The sequence below is a fragment of the Perca flavescens genome, chromosome 19, assembly GCF_004354835.1.
Source record: "Perca flavescens isolate YP-PL-M2 chromosome 19, PFLA_1.0, whole genome shotgun sequence".
In the NCBI taxonomy this organism is placed as follows: Eukaryota; Metazoa; Chordata; class Actinopteri; order Perciformes; family Percidae; genus Perca; species Perca flavescens.
In genome coordinates this window covers 13,266,281-13,282,836 of record NC_041349.1, presented here as the reverse complement: position 1 = coordinate 13,282,836, position 16,556 = coordinate 13,266,281, and the positions used below count along the sequence as shown (strand labels likewise).

The 16,556-nt window shown below is 37.7% G+C and overlaps 1 protein-coding gene across 1 annotated transcript; it reads left to right on the top strand.

The window, feature by feature from the left end:
* The first annotated feature begins 10,318 nt into the window (after positions 1-10,318).
* Positions 10,319-15,662, top strand: leap2 (liver-expressed antimicrobial peptide 2). The gene is made up of 3 exons (XM_028564584.1): positions 10,319-10,625; positions 11,378-11,553; positions 12,739-15,662. Exons 1-3 carry the CDS (start codon positions 10,548-10,550, stop codon positions 12,791-12,793), a joined length of 309 nt encoding a protein of 102 aa, XP_028420385.1. The 5' UTR covers positions 10,319-10,547; the 3' UTR covers positions 12,794-15,662.
* The last annotated feature ends 894 nt before the right edge of the window (positions 15,663-16,556 follow it).

The window sequence follows — 16,556 nt, the reverse complement described above, 5'->3', positions numbered from 1 at the left end:
TTTGTTGTCATTTTTGATAAAGTGTATTAAAACTTGTATTGGCTCTGTTATAATTTTCAATCTTAAAAGTTTAAGACAATCCAGACAAGTAGTTACTTAGTGGACTTTGGTGGTATTTTGTCATTTGCTGTATAAATATTTGAAGGGAAATTTTGGGGAATAGTTTTAATGGGGATTTGATTAATTTCTATCGGTAAAGTTTGGAGAAAAAAAAAACGAAATTAACCTTTTAATTACAGACCGGGCTGCAATGTAACCGTATAGGGCAAATGTGCATCTTCAATTTGGTCTGCTAAAAGTGCTTTTTTGCCACTGAAATGCTCCGATTATTATTTTAAGTGTCAGACAACATTATTGAAAGGATCCCTTCAGAGATAGACCTTTAAACTTCTTTAAGAGGTTTCTGTTTAACCAGAAACTGCTCTGAAGTCGCTAGCGCTAAACCCACCAGACTCCATTTTTAAAAAAGTAATACTTTTAGCATGTATAGAGCAAACATATTTTCACATGTAAACCCGTAAACTGTGTGTATTTTAACCAAAACTAGATTTGTGATGTTGAAGTGGAAAGACTACCCAAAACTGCTTTTCATAGTTTTATTTTGTTTGTCGACTTTGAAGTGTATTTTACGATGCCAAAATAACAGTTTATTTACATGGAGTCTGGTGGGTTTAGTAAACGTAATTTCACGGATGTTTCTATGTTTAAAAAAAGGATGTTACTCTTTAACAAAAAAAGGTCGACCTCCTTAGAAATCCTTTCCATAATGTTGTCAGACTCTTGGCGTTTTTTCCATTACATGGTACCTGCTAGAATATTAATCTGATGTCGGTGGCAAAACGAGCACTTTTGTGAACGTAAATATAAGCTGCACAATTGCCCTATTAACTTACATTGTAGCTTCTCTCGCATGCTTAATACTGGACCAATGTCAAAGCTTGTTGTTCCCATTAGTCACTTTGACACAAAAACATAGGGAAATAGGGTTGAGGTTGAAAAAAAATGGTAGTCACCCTTTTTTTTTAAAGGTGATTTTTTTGGCTATTTTTAGGCCTTTATTGACAGGTCAGCAGAAGACATGAAAGGGGAGAGAGAGGGGGAATGACATGCAGCAAAGGGCTGCAGGTCAGAGTCGAACCCAGGCCGCTGTGTCAAGTAGTAAACCTCTACATATGGGTGCCTGCTCTACCAACTGAGCTATCCGGGCACCTGGTAGTCACCCTTAAAAGTTCTTTATATTATTAAAGGTACTTGCATTCTTCATGATTATACCATCATGTCAGAAGTTTACATAGTAAAACTGCTGCAAGATGCCATTTTGGGACGTCTGCTGCTGCCAGTGTAAAACTGGTACTATAATGAAATAGTTTATTTGCACAGAACACAATACATTTATATAACTTGTAAAGAATTATCTTAAATTACGGAATTATTATGCCTCCGACCAATATGCCAGATCTTTTGGCCTAATAAGATCTAATAAGATAAAGGAGCATCACCAAGGAGATTACACACAGACGCCTGAGATGGCTAGGACATGTTTTGAGGATGGAGCAGGACCGCATCACAAAAGTCACCTTAAGATGGACACCACCTGGCAAAAGAAAACCTGGGAGGCCCAAAACCACCTGGCGCAGAACTGTGACACAAGACCTGGAACAGATGAACCTGTCATGGGCAGAGGCCCAACATGGAGAGTGCTCATGGAAGCCTTATGTCCCATAGGGGATGAAGAGGAGTAAGTAAGTGAGTAAGTACTCAACTATTAACATACTTTTCTTTCATTCAAGCAATCATTTTGTACGAGATTGCTGTATAAATAAAGCCTTTATTTCTGAGTGAAGTTGTCCAATATAAACTGTTTAGGGAAGTGCGTTGTTGCATTGAGTCCAACAGATGGCGCTCTTAACTAACAAAAAAAACTTTGTCACAATTGCACAAATCCTGAATTCAGCTATGGAACTGGTTTGTTTTCTTCCTAGTTTTGTTGTTCATATTGTGGTCAATGAATGTGCATTGCATCCAGTGACCTCTGTGGTCTCTGCAGTCAACGTTTAGTTTTTTAGTTGCCTCTTACTTCACCCTGACCTATCAGGAGAGGCCTTTGAGAAAGGTCTTGTGGGAGAAAAGGTCAAACTGGAGACAAACAAACAAAGCAGATAACTGATGTTGATAACTGCAGATACCAAGGTATTGTGGTGGGGGATTTATCTCTATTTTCCACCCGGATTTACACGTGCAAAAAAGCGGATATGGAGATGCAAGGACGTTTTCTTTAAACGCAGTTAAGGAATTTAAACTGCAGCTTGTTTTGGAGTTTTAAAATGATAAAATAATACTGAACAAAAACAAGGCATCTGTGGGTTAATAACAGGCCGCGTACAAGTGACAAAGGCTGGCATTGCAGTAAAAGTGTATTTCATGAGAATATTTATAAGAAATAAAAGTTTAATTCAAGCACAGTCATGAATATTCTTTTATTTTGCCCGAGGCTCGGAAGTGCTGATCTGTTACTGTAATATTTTGATTATAGTGACTGGAAATCCTCAGTTTTACGGGACCTCCCGGACTGTCTATTTCCTCAAGGGATTTCATATGCGTGTGTCCTTCTCATCCTAATCTCTGCTGAGAGATGTTGTAACGTTCTGAAATAACAGAAGCACACTTTAGAGAGACTGGTTCCCATAAGTGACACACAAGGATGTGTCACACCGGGAAGAAGTGTCCTGTTCCGAATCAGATTAGACAGAGAGCCATAAAGGTCAGTTATTGCAGTGGGAAACATCATCTTTTCAGTTCTATTACGGGATCTTGTGTGGAGAAAGAAAGTGTGTGTGTGTGTGTGAGATAGGTGGTGAAATTAAATGAGTCACCCAGAGAGTCACACAGGCACAAATGTATGTGTAAAATGTATGCTGAGTCATTGCTTTTATTTGCCTGGCAGACGTAGGATTCATGCATTCAGGAAGAATTAGCTTTAATCTGAGACTCTCTGCTATCGCAAAAAACAAGTAGGCAGAATGTGTCCACATCTTACATTCATACATGTAGATCTGCCTGGTTATATCAACCCAAGTGAGCATTATAAGGCTTTAAATATTTGATTGCTAATTATGTGTTCAAATTTGTAGAGTTTAAGTTTGCTAGGTCCTGCAGCAGAGTCTGAAAATGCACCATGCGGCACCATGCGATAGGACATGCAGGGTGCATGTCCTATCAGTAAACTGGGCTTATTGTTATTCTTCTCTTCATGAAAATGGAAGAAACTAGCAAGCTGTGCCACAACGGATAGCCATGACACTAGGGTTGCACGATATTAACAAAATGGGATACTGCTATATCGATTATGAATATTGCGATATCGATATTTTTTAACATATGTCAAATTACAAAAGTTACGGGAAAACACATCAAAATAGACTCATAACAAATAAAACGTTGTAAAAGTTTTCTTACAACACAAGGTTTATTTCAACTGACGGTCATATTGGACTGATACAACATGAATAAATAAATAAGGACCATGTCTACAGAACAGGACATGTTCTACTGGTTGGACAGTATCAAATAAATAAATAAAGGAAGCAGGACACAACTTTTCGTTCGCTTCTCTGATTCATTCCGTTTTGTTGTCTCTATCTATTTCTTCACTTAAGCTGTCACTCTGTCGAAATATGCACACACGTGGTACGCTCCGTATGGTTTGTCACGTAGTGGACCCGTGCGCTGACGTGTACCAACATGTGCAAGTGGCACGGTAACTGGCCAATGAAATGATGATCATTATAGCGTTTCAAGCGGGCTCTAAAACAAACACAACAAAGCCACACAGCCAACGGACGGGACGCAGCGCTCCACAAAATAAACTAAATATTGCACACTTATTGCGACACTTTCGATATAATATTGCGCAACGTGATATCGCAATAACGATATTGAGTCGATACATTGTGCACCTCTATATGACACCAAAGCAGCATAGACACAAAGTTTTCCAGGTCATAGTTGTCCAAGGAAGGGTTAAAATATAGGAAAACAGGACTCGGTTCTTCAAGGCACATTTAACCACTTCCAGTAGCCTTTGATTTTAACCTTTGCTTGAATATGTATTATTTTAGGTTCTACAAAATGAATATTCCCTTACAGTACCACTGAAAGTCACCCAAGTGAGGCAGCGGAGGCACTGTGAATGAACACATTAACAAACATGACATAAAGAGCATTCTTGGTCAAGTGGCAAGGTTGCAACAGCGGATTATACTCAACTGGAATCTGTTTGTTTCAATGGAGTGGACACTAATTGTGCATCTCCATTGGGTATGTCCGTACAACTCTTTAGCATCAAGGTCAAATTTGGTGAACTTTGACACATTTATTTGCATTATTGACAAATAGCAATGCCGTCCTAACTGGAAAAGAGATTAACAGAGGAAGCTATGGTAATTTATTAGCTGCACCAATACATCCATGTTAATAAAACCAGAGTCTGCCCCCCCCCCCAAAAAAAAAAAAAAAAAAAAACATGGTTTGCTAACTGAGACAGGAGTGGATGGTATGAATATGTCTCTTTAATAGCACTAGCATGTTCCCAGCTGGCTAAGTGGTTAGCTCACCAGCTGGAGCATAGTTCACCAACTAGCTATTAGTAACTCACAAAGCTTTGCAGACATTGCAGAAAAACTTCACTGTGCCACCAGGTTGTCAACAGGGCTTAATTCAAATGTAATATATATATTTTAAATGAGCATAATGCAGCTTTTCAATCTTTGCTATTTTGTCTAAAACTGATTATAAAACTTTGGCTAACAAAATAGCAAAGATTAAATATCAATTATTTTTTGTTTAAGGAACATTCGTACTTATCAAAAGAGATGGCGTGGTATTTGTGTTTCTAGAGAAATGTTAGCCTTTATAAAATGACTGTTAAGATATTCCTATCCACAACTATTTGTAAATGCATCTATTATTGTTTAGGAAAGTAGATAGTGCCCTACACAACCAAGGGGATAAGCGAGCATCTGTCAAGCGTAGCTTCTATGGCACCATTTTGATGCTAACAAGCACTCACCCCAGTTAGCATCCCATTGACTGCCATTCATTTTGACGTCACTTTGACAGCAAATAACTTTACATCTGAAGCATTTAATGACTCTATTTGTCCATTATTTATTTCTAAAAAAACACGAAAATGTATAAAAGGCTCCATTACCTTGTATCTCACGTTATGGACAGACATTTTTGTAAAAATAGGCTAACGATTGTGTCATGACCACGCGACTTACTGTCGCATAGTAGAGGAATTACCGTATAGTACAGGAGAAGCTCGCAGGCAGTTTCGACTTACATTAGCTGTTTAAGTTTAATTACTAATGTTAACTAGCATGCTAGTTAGCAATAATTAGCCTGTTCCTATGTTATCTCTTTACATATACCTACGCTCTTAGTCTCTGCAAGATTGGGAATGATTGAGATTTCTCTTGGCACAGCTACCAGAAGACTTACAACTTTCAGACACGTTGCTCACGTCAAATCTACATCTTCAAGCTCAGTTGGAGGCTGCGCAGTAATGCTCTAAGTGCTTCTAATATCATTCACTGGTCTCCGTCCAGAGCAGAGTCCATTCTATATATACTGTCTATGTACACAACAGGCCGCTTTGTTTCCTGGTAAACTTTTATTTTAAGACATTATTAGGTTTCCCCTAAAAAATTTTAGAGAGTGATAAGAGATAAGCGCTGCCAGAGACTAGCCATCACCAAAACCACTATTAGGGAATTTTATTGGCTTTAGTTCAAGGCCTGTCCATAATTATAGGGCTTTTCTGAGTAACCTATTTCTGTGAACATCATCCTGCACATTGTACATGAGGACTGATAACTGGTCAGATCAGGTCATGTCTGCAACCATTCTTCGATCTGTTTGTCCAAGGGAATTATTCCCTTTTACTTCAGTGCATGAAGTACACTTCAGTGCAACATTAATGGTCGGTGCCAACAATCAAAACCTCCCCCTTCTGCAGGTTGTTGCACTTTGCAGGAGCAATGGAAAGATGTGTGGAAACTTGCAGTTTACGTGAATAAACCTTATATAATAATTTTAGAAAATGCTCCAGGGTGCAAAGTTTCATATATATCATGATGTGAAAGACATTGGCTCTTGCAATCTATTGACATAGTAAAAGCTGAACATTTTTTAGTATATATTTTAGCTTTTAGTATACACTTATCACAAAATAGCAAATTAGAAATCAAAACCTTGCAAAGCCAATTCAAAGTCTGAAATCTTTGAGTGTTAGTTGGAGTTGTCCTCACCATGATGCAATGAATAAAGAGTCCAAAGAACGCCTGTAGTTGAGCTGGAAAACAGTGTGGTAAAAGTCCATATCTTGACTATCATTTGGTCCACAGTTATCATTAAGGCTAATCAAAATTAAACATTTAGCTGTCACTATGACTATGACGTATGATTCAGTGTGATCTATGGTATCGAGACATTTTTAAGAACTTTGAAGTGACTGATAAAGAACAGAAAAAGTTGTAGGAAATGTAGTTATTATTTTAAATCCACTTTTATGCATCTCAATCCTGTCTCCTAGAAAATGACATTCCCATACAACGAAACTGCATTCGCAATTACGTTTAGAGGGAAACGTATTTTCCAGCGCACGTTGTGAAATGGTTGCTGTTTTAAACACGTGGTTTAGGCAACAATTTGACTCAGTTAGGTTTAGAAAAAGATAATAGTTTGGGTTAAAATAAGTATGTGTGTTACGTAATTTAAGTTATATACGTAAGTTAAGTACATTACGCAGGTGTATGACACGCCAATTCGTATGCCATTATTGCCGTGTTATCAAGACGCATACTCGTTTTTTAGCGTGTTTATCAACGCCGTTTGGCCTCCATTGACTTATATTACCTTGTGATTGCGTGTGAATTGACACCGTAGCGAGTAGTATGAAAGGATGAAAATCCGCGTAGGGAGGCTGGTCAAGGTGGAGGATGGTTAAAACACAGGACTTTCACCCAGGAGAGCGGGGATCTGGTCCTGCGTGTGACTTGATGTCCCGCGTGTGATGTTTCCACGTGTGACGTTTCCTAAACCCAACCCTGTTCTTCTTTTCCTAATCCCAACCCGCGTGTGACATTCCTAAACCCAACCGTAGCCTCGCGATAACACGCCACACTCATATAGCTCAAAATGTGTACAGATAACATGCCACTTGGCTTTAGGAAAGTGCAGTGTATGTTTACGCAAAGTCATGATATCATGTTGGTAACACAAACAAGTCAACGTTAAATTTTGGTTTGGAAATTATTTTTTTTTTTCATTCCTATGAGAGTTGCTCAGTGGCGCATGAACCCAAAAAAGTTACTCAAATGAAACTCCCGGATGATCATTGCTGCTTCCACGCTGTGTGGGCCCGTAGAGAAGACGCACTAGAGACCTTAACTGGCCGACCCTGCTACATCTGGTTTAGCGCTCCTCTAACTTAAATAGTGATTAAATTATTCATTTGGGCAGCTCTTCTAGACTTTCCAAATGTTGTTGTACTGTATTGATAACATTTTTATAATGAAACAAGTCATTTCGCGGGGGTTGTGACACTCGAAAAAACGTATCCACTGATTTACATACGTCTCTTTTGCTATTTAAGTCAATGGGAAAGTGTTTTTTGGGACCCCATGGCATCACGTGATAGACACAGAAGTTGTAATTCCATTGTTTGGCGACTATGTCAAATTTGCTTCAAAGTCTGCTGCACTTCCTGGGGGCCTGGTAACCATTGTTATCCGGGACAAAACACGTGTCCCTCCCAACGTAATTGAGAATGCAGTTTCGTTGAATGGGAACGTAATTTTAAGGAGATGAGGCTGTGCATCTAACCTGCAAAAACTAAACGTTTTTGATTTTCCAGATTAAGCTTCACTTAGAATCTTTTCAACTTAACTGAAAATGTGTTTTGTCCACAGTGTTTGTCCCTTTAACTATTTAAACCAGTTGCAGAAGTCCAACACTGTGCATCTGTCCTGCATTAGCACAGCATCACAATCATGGAAAAAAACCCACATTTAATTGCTTGTCCTCTTCTCTGAAGCCTTCTCTATCTCTACAGTTTCCCTTCTGCAGCTGCTCAGCCTGTCAGGCACAATCTGATGAGTCATGCTCGGTGATAATATATGATGCAGATGTTCTGGGTTTATGTAGTGCAGGATTCCTGTCAGTCTCCTGTCCCTCTGGAAGACGTTTCTGTGATGAACAAGCTTACAGGAATCAGCGAAGGAATTTTCCATTACATCCATTCGTGATCCTCCTTTAAACCTGAGTGTTTAAACATACTTTTGGCCCTTTGGATAAAAAACTTCTTTGTCGTTTCCAGGCTAACCTAAATTGCCCTTTAACAAAAATGCAGCAGTTTGGATAAAAACTGGCTATGGGAACATTACTGTTGCTGTAACATTGCCATAACAGATGGACAGAAAGATCTTCAGCTCTCTTGGTATCTATTGTTATGACGTTCTGCTGCCTCATAACATCATATTATATTTCTGGTATATGCTGTTTACATATAGTCTATTCTCGCTGCTATCAATCATATCATACAGTATCGCTTTACCTCGTGAATGTCACTTTAACTTGTTATTTCAACCTTCACTTACCGCCTAACCTTTTAATTGCTTGTTTACAGTTACTTTACTTTTACTCTTTTACATATTTGTATATACCTCTTGTTTTTATTTGATCTATTCTTTTTCTTTTCGTTTTTCTTTTGTACTTTTACTTTTCTATTCATTTCTGTCCAAGTCCAATTCTGTTTTTAAAATTTTTAAGACACATCCTGCAAAAATGTTGGCACTCTCAATTTCACCTTTGTCTTACTAACCCAGTTGTTGAGATTCAGTCACGTGCACGCAATCACGTACTGTTTTTTTTGCGCTGGAAGAAGTCCTCAGATCTTTAACTTAACTTAGTCAAAGTAGTTATACAAAAGTGTAAAAATACTGTCTATTAAAAAGTAAAAGTCCAAAAACATTATTAAAATATGCCTAATATGCTTAAAGAATTCATTTTGCAGAATGGCCCATTTCAGAATATTTCTATTTTCATTGTACTGTATTTATTGATGCATTAATGTGTTTACCACTTTAATGCTGCAGCTGATAAATATGGAGCTAATTTTGCTTAAAGGAACACGGCTGTGTCTCATGTTACGTTGTTTTTTGTACACGCTGTGACTCTATAAATCACAACATGTAAATAGGAACATGTTGGCGTTATTTTGTCACTTATAGGCTAGATGGAGCCAGTTACCTCCAGGATCTGGGCTAAGTGAGGCTAGTGGTGGGGGCGTCAGACAGAGTTACAACACACACGGAGATGAGAAGGGTATGTATGGACTTATGTAACTCTGGGGGATACGCTGAATAAGCTAAAGTTCCAATAAGTCGGCGTGTTCCTTTAAACTGTTGGGTAGTTTAATTCATAATAATAAATCACGTTTTATTTGTAAATAATATTTTGTATTAATCTAAATCTGTAAAGTTAAATATTTGCCCTGAATTGTAGTGGAGTAGAAGTAATAGTAACATAAAATGAGAATACTCAAAATTGTACTTTACTTTGCAGAGTGCAGCTTGATAGATCACACGTATAATTAGGAAAAGCCACAACCTATTGGTTCTCCACTGCGCCAAACCAAGACCAAGGCCTCAGGACCGGACTTTAGCTTCATATTCTGATATATGGAGCACACCTATATAAGTCACGTGCCGGCGTCGCGTGTTTAGTGTGTACCTGCTTATGTAAACCACACAACCACACCTTAAATCCTGTCTACGTTGTTTGAGTGAGATGGTAAGATTGTGTCAGATCAAGGACATCGGTAGTCAAAGATAACCTGCAGCACACAGACTCTGCAGATTGATAAAGCCTTATCTTTCTGCAGGTTCAGTGACACACACATGCGGGGACCTCTTTAAACCCTTTTTTTTCCCAGCTGGGTCTCTCTGTTGCCGCTAACTTATCGTTACGATCATGTATGCGGCGTTTTGGTCAACCTGGGCTCACGTTATCTGAGCGTTAACATGTAAAGTGTGTTGGTTGACCAGATTTTAAAACACTAAAATGACATTATGTAAAAAAGTTTTACATAATGTCACATTCGAGCCAAAAAAATAGATAACAAGAGAGAGCAGGGTAGACGACACAGCATGTTCTGTGACTCTTTCTCCCTCCCTCTGGCTTCCTCTCCCCTGGGATCATGGCCTGTCTGTATAAAGGAGAGCCCAGCCTTCTTTGCCGGTGTCACAGCTGAGTTCGCTGAGTCAGGCTGACTTGAAGAGACTAGTGAGAACCTGCTCCACACAACCTTCAGACTCACTTCTTCGACTCAAGAGGCTCCATTAAAGCTGAGCTGGTTGAGTCCTCCAGAAGGTGTCAGATATCAGGGAACGTAGCTGGTCGAGATCCACTTTACTCAAAACTGAAGAGCCTTGGTCTTACTGACAAACGACCGGAAACCGTTGATTTTTGTGAAGAGCGTAAAGATGCAAGAGAAAGGCTTCTTCACCCAAAGGAAAGCGGCAGTGGCACTGTGCATTGTGCTGCTAATGCTGGCTCAGCAGGTGAGTGTGTTGTCCTGACTTCACGAATTCCGGATAAATGTGCCTGATGTTAAATCAAAGGATGGATTTTCTTCTCTCTTGTTAGCACGAACCAGAATTCAGTCTTCTTTTGAGTGTTTGCAATATTAGAAACACATGTTCTACACTGTACATTTTTTTTAATAAAAATGCATCCAGATAAAAATAAAAGGCAAAGAGCTGAAAGGGTGCTTTAAAACCTAGACACTAACTAACCATTACTGAGAAAATGCAAATTAAATAGGGTGTGTTTCATGCCAAAAAAAACTACGGTAATTAATAAAGAAAATAAAAAAGTACTAGTACTACAATTGTACAATTGCATTGTACAAATATCAAGGTATAAATGTTCTATTAATGTTCACAGTTTGATGACCGATAAAAAAGTGCTTTTATTTGAGTGTGAAAATGTAACTCTTTATCTTGGCAGGTTAATCTTAAATCAAGGTCCACGTGGAGTATTTGGTCAAAATGCAAATATTGATTTGTACTGCTTTGCTGAAGTGGGACAGTTGACTTACATCGTGTGCATCTAAATTTAGTCTGTACACTGTTAAAAACACACTCATTTTAAAATGAAGGGCCTGCACACGTGAATTACGTACAAGAATTACCGTAATAAATCAATCAGTACTTTAATTAATGCACTGTCCCTGGTTTTCCCTTTGTTTGGTTTCTTTCTAATAAACATTTCTGTACCTTTGTGTGTCCGTCTGTTTGTGTTGTAATACCAGGTGTGTGCAGGTCCGTTGGTCCCACAGGTCCAGTCCAGCTCTGACCGGAAGGCAGACTCAAGTGGCCAAACTCTGAGGAGGACAGCTCGGATGACCCCGCTGTGGAGGATCATGAATAGTAAACCATTTGGAGCTTACTGCCAGAACAACTATGAATGCTCCACAGGACTCTGCAGGTAACTGACAAGCAAAAAAAAAGCACAAAATACCCCACTGAAGTAAAGGTTTGAGGGAACTGTACTTAAGTGGAGGTAACATTTTTGGTGTAAGAAGAGTCAATGTCAAGAAACTGATAATTTAGGTTGCTGTCATTGTATATAATGTAAAACCACAGCTGCATCACAGCTAATTATCGCAATACAATTCCTTGTCAGTATGTTAAGTAGAAAACAATTAGATTTCGGAAGTCATGTCCTTTTTCAGTTTTCAACAAACATCATGCTAAATGTAGCCTGCGGCACGTTGATGATTATTTTAATTAATTTTATTTATTATTATTCGGGTTGTAAATCACAAGTTTTATCACGATACGATATTATATTGACTCTTTGGACAATGATAAGATATTTGCTGATATCCATCACGATACGATTTTGATTCGATTCGATTCAATTCAGGGGCCTGCGATCGATGTGAGACGAAATATATGCCCATTTAATACAGTTACATTTAAATAGCAATTCAAAAAAAGCAACAGAAATTTGATTTAATTCCATTTCGGAGCTCTTCCAGACATTTAAATGAAAAACAAACTATTATTTTGAATAAAAAGAATAAATAAGTATCGATATGTATCGATACTATGTTATTGAGGTATCGATACTATGTTATATTTTCACTTTGCATTGGATTGTGGATCATTGATTCAATATATCGATGCTAACGCATTCTGTTAACGATGACATTTCAGCAGGGGTTAGCTAGCCTAATTCTTTTGTCTCACATTTACTTCCCTTCAGTTTTACATAAAAACAATTAAACTACGTTATTAGAATGCTTGGAATGCTTAGATATGCTTAGAAATACTGAAACAAAAAAGTGGAAGTGAATAGCAAACAGGTAAGCTAATCAGAAAATATCCAAATCTAAATTTGTTTGCTCTAAATATACAGTACATCACTCAAACAATCCATCTAAGTTAGGACGTATTGCAATGTATAACACATATGAAACGTTTGGTTACTTTCGCTTTTTTTCTGGGAAACTTCTATGGAAGTTGTTAGGAAATAACAGACCCCTAAAAAACACTTACTGCCAACTTCTCTTTTAACTTGGAGATAGTTCATAGAATTTATTGAGAACAATGAACCTTGTCTCACAGATTTTTCTCGGTCTTTATAACTTTCTCATCATCTCTTTAGGGCGGGACACTGCTCTACCACCCACCGCTCCCTCTCAGAGCCTGTGAACTACTAGATGGCCCAGGACACAGCAGGTGCATTGACATGAATGTGGCGGCCATAATCCTTATGAAAGGTTCTCATTACTTGGATTATCCACTTATCCAGGCTTTATTTTTTTTTTTATCCGTTTTATATTTATATGTGCCAATACGTTGCTGATAATATCTAAATGTTTATATGAATTTACACTGCAGGTAGTAGATACATCAAAGAAAAGGCATGTCAGGGGGGAAACCACTGCTCCATAAAAGACCAACATTTGAAATATCACTCAAATGAAGATATTGCAGAAGAAGAGTTGCGAAAGTGCAAAAATGGAAGAAGGGAGTAATTTAGCCTTGCATATTTGATGTTTTTCATGATGTGATCATCAACAATGGTACAAACAATTGAAAAGTAACGTTAGCCTACTTGTTTCACACTGATATGGAGCTCAAAGCTGAGACTTTGTGATTCAAAATCAAATCAAAAGTACCATTTCATCCCGCTAGTGTTAAGAAATATCAAAAGACATGTTTGTTCTGATTTCTGGAGGATGAGGCTGGGGTCGAATTGAAAGTTAAGTAAAAGGTTTAATGAAACTACATGAAAACGACAATCAAACATAAAACACTGCCAGCAGCAGACTGCAAAACATGTTTCCCCTAGTGGGGACACAGATTGCATCCATGCGACATGACAAAACAATACGCTGTAAACAGCGGACTCCAACTGCTTCCCTTGCGGGGTCACAGATTGAAGTCCCGAATTCACCTCGGTTTCCGAATTATATTCCTGTGGAATTGTGGGTCTCTGATTAAGGACACACCTCTGATTTTAGGTTTACTCCAGGTCACAGACTAAGGTTGATTATCATTTAGTGCTGATTATATTCAAGTTTACAGAGTTTGCATTTCCTTTGTTCTAACCCAGACTTGGCACCAGGAGGTTGGAGACTCAAAGAGACGTTTCTCTTCATGTGTTAATAGTTGGTTTTAACCTAATCAATTTAACCAAAGACAGGAAGAGAGGGGGAGAGAAATAACCAGCTGTTTTTACCTTAGTAGGCTAGTCATTCTAGATTCCATTCCTATTTTCATAACCTGACTGCAGAATACAATTTATTATTTAAAACATAAAACATAAGCATGGTTTTAACTTTTTACAACCTAACACTAGTTACTGTGGCTGTACCTTCACAAATGATAGAATCAAGTCTGATGTCTGCATAAATTGATAACAAGGCTCTACTGGCGACGGCACATTGTTTGCCTGATATTATGACGCCTTGTTATCAGACATTGAAGCACGGATGTCACTAGCATGCTAACGCGCTAATCGCGATTAGCATCACAACTTTTGAAGTCGTACAGTATTAAAACTACACAACCACTTATTTAGCTTCTAGATTACAATAAGTCATCCGACAGGTGGCATTACTCTTTGTTAACCGAGATTATACACATATTATTTAATTCTCTACCAACATCAAGTGTTTTCACATAGCTAACGTAAAGCTAACGTTAGCTGAGTGTGCTTTAAATTTGAATAGCATGTAGGCTAGCTCATCCGGTGGTACTCTGTAACTTGGCTAAAACTTGATTTAAAAGAAAAGCAAGAGTACTTACAATAAAAAAGTGATTCAAGAAAACAGCAAGAGTAGCCTACTATCAAGTCTTGAGTATAATTCCTCTAGACAAACAGAACCCGAAAAAAAGAAACTGCACTGGTAACAAAACCAGTTTAAACTGTCAGTAAAAGAAAGTTGCCACAGCATGTTTGTCCTGATTTGTTATTAATTCCTGCTTCTGTTATAGCAACAATTGGTTATCTTACACCCAAAAATCTTTAAATATGACACATATTTAACAGTCACTCATGCATTATGACTTATATATTATATTATAGCTATTGTTAACAGCAGGAACATCATCAATCTGAATCATTCGTATTAATCAACAGGCCTTAAATCTCCAACAGGCATACAAATGCACTTGTTATCCCTTAAACAAAGCACCTAAACATGACTTAACTGACTTGCTGCGATCACAGTCAACTGTCAAAAAGTGTTCAAGAGAGAAAAAGGATTGATAAAGCAAAGTAGGAAAAAGGGCATGAATGAAGGAACAAAAAGGGAGGAGATAAGATAAAAGAGAAGCATCAGATGTTACAAAATATTGATGCAATTTTGATTTCAACATCCCTGTGTTTGTTGTTCTAGTGTTTTCTTTAGAGCGTTATTTTTAAGAAGGCAGAGCTTCTTGTCAAAGTTAGTGAAGGCAACATTCATAAAATGTAATGCATGCGTACTGATTTGGTGTAATGCAATGATTCTCATATTTTCTCTCATAATTTATTTTATCCTCTGTTTCCAAATTATTATTATTTTTAAATGTACCAATTTACATCATTTTATGTATGTATGTATTTCTTTATTTTATTTTTTACATATATTTGTTTATGTTATTTTAATGGTTTGTTTTAGAATAATCAATCACACTAACTGGATTTTGTTCAACTTTTTCAGTGGAAACTTTTAGATATCTACTTCAGTCAATCTTAAATGTGTAGGCTAACCAATTTAACAAATATCTTGGCCAAGTGTACAAATATTAGCAACAGATTCATAATAACGAGCTGCACAGCTTTGTTTTTTTTGCACATCCATCTCTTCAAATTAATAAGCGACCGTGGATTTCGCTTCAACTCGCCTGCATAGTTTACTTCATGCACAGAGCAGGTGGTTGCTGATATTTTGTACACTCATCATGTTTGACAAATGTTTTACTAGGATTGCACTTTTAAACCCAAATTATCTTTGTACTGTGTACTATCTACTGTACTGTATTACTTACATGTAGAAGGCTGGAGAAAAGTGAAATAAAGCTTTTGAAAAAATTCAATGCATGTGTTACTATTTTTTTTTATTTTGGTTGAAAAAATATCTTTAAACGGGTCACAAACATATTGTTTCTTTTTCAGACTTAGTTATTTCCTAAAACAGCTGGGCATTATTGAGCAAACATTACTCAAATAGGTGGAAATAGTGGATTTATAGGGGACTATTTTCAGATGCAGATTAATACATGTGTCTCTTACATGAGTAAAAGAAGAGGATATATATTTACAGTATTAATTTGATTTCCTATTTTTATATGACGTGAATCAATTCAGAGTGCTGCAGGAATACCCGGAAATGAATTAGCATTTTGCACTTCCGGTTGCCTTGTCTCGATGGCAATGGGTTTTTTAATGGGTTTTTGGTTAGATGCCTGAAATAAGGACTATGGTTAACTTTTCACTTCTGGCTATTTAAAAAATATTAAAAGGGCTGTTCATTTGAATAGATTACCATGCTGAACAAAACGTATAAGAATCATAAACCTATGTTGGCCAGAGTTTATTTTCTGCAATAATCCAAAATCCAATAGAAAAATCCCATTGGCTTTGTGTCAAGGGGAACCAGGGTGATGCTAACTTCCAGGTTGACCTACACAATTATGCCATCCCAGGTGCCCGGGTAGCTCAGTTGGTAGAGTGTGTGCCCATATGTAGAGCTTTATTCTTCGACGCTCAGGGTTCAAATCCAACCTGCGGCTGTCCCAGTGATTAAAGGTGGAAATGCTCCCCCCAAAAACCTGCATCCCTGCAGCCCTAGTAGCAACATAGCAGATATTACAGCAAACTTAATTTTTGTCATGAATACATTTTGCTTCCTTAGCTGTTGCTATTTTGGTAATCGCCTGGTTCCTAAGTTAGGTTCACCTATAAATTGCCACGAACTTTGCCACCGTCTG

Excerpts from the sequence above, each read along its gene's own strand:
- leap2 (XM_028564584.1), top strand. The coding sequence starts at position 10,548 with ATGCAAGAGAAAGGCTTCTTCACCCAAAGGAAAGCGGCAGTGGCACTG. Across the intron at positions 10,626-11,377 it reads TGCTAATGCTGGCTCAGCAG|GTGTGTGCAGGTCCGTTGGT; the intron begins GTGAGTGTGTTG and ends TTGTAATACCAG. Across the intron at positions 11,554-12,738 it reads TGCTCCACAGGACTCTGCAG|GGCGGGACACTGCTCTACCA; the intron begins GTAACTGACAAG and ends TCATCTCTTTAG.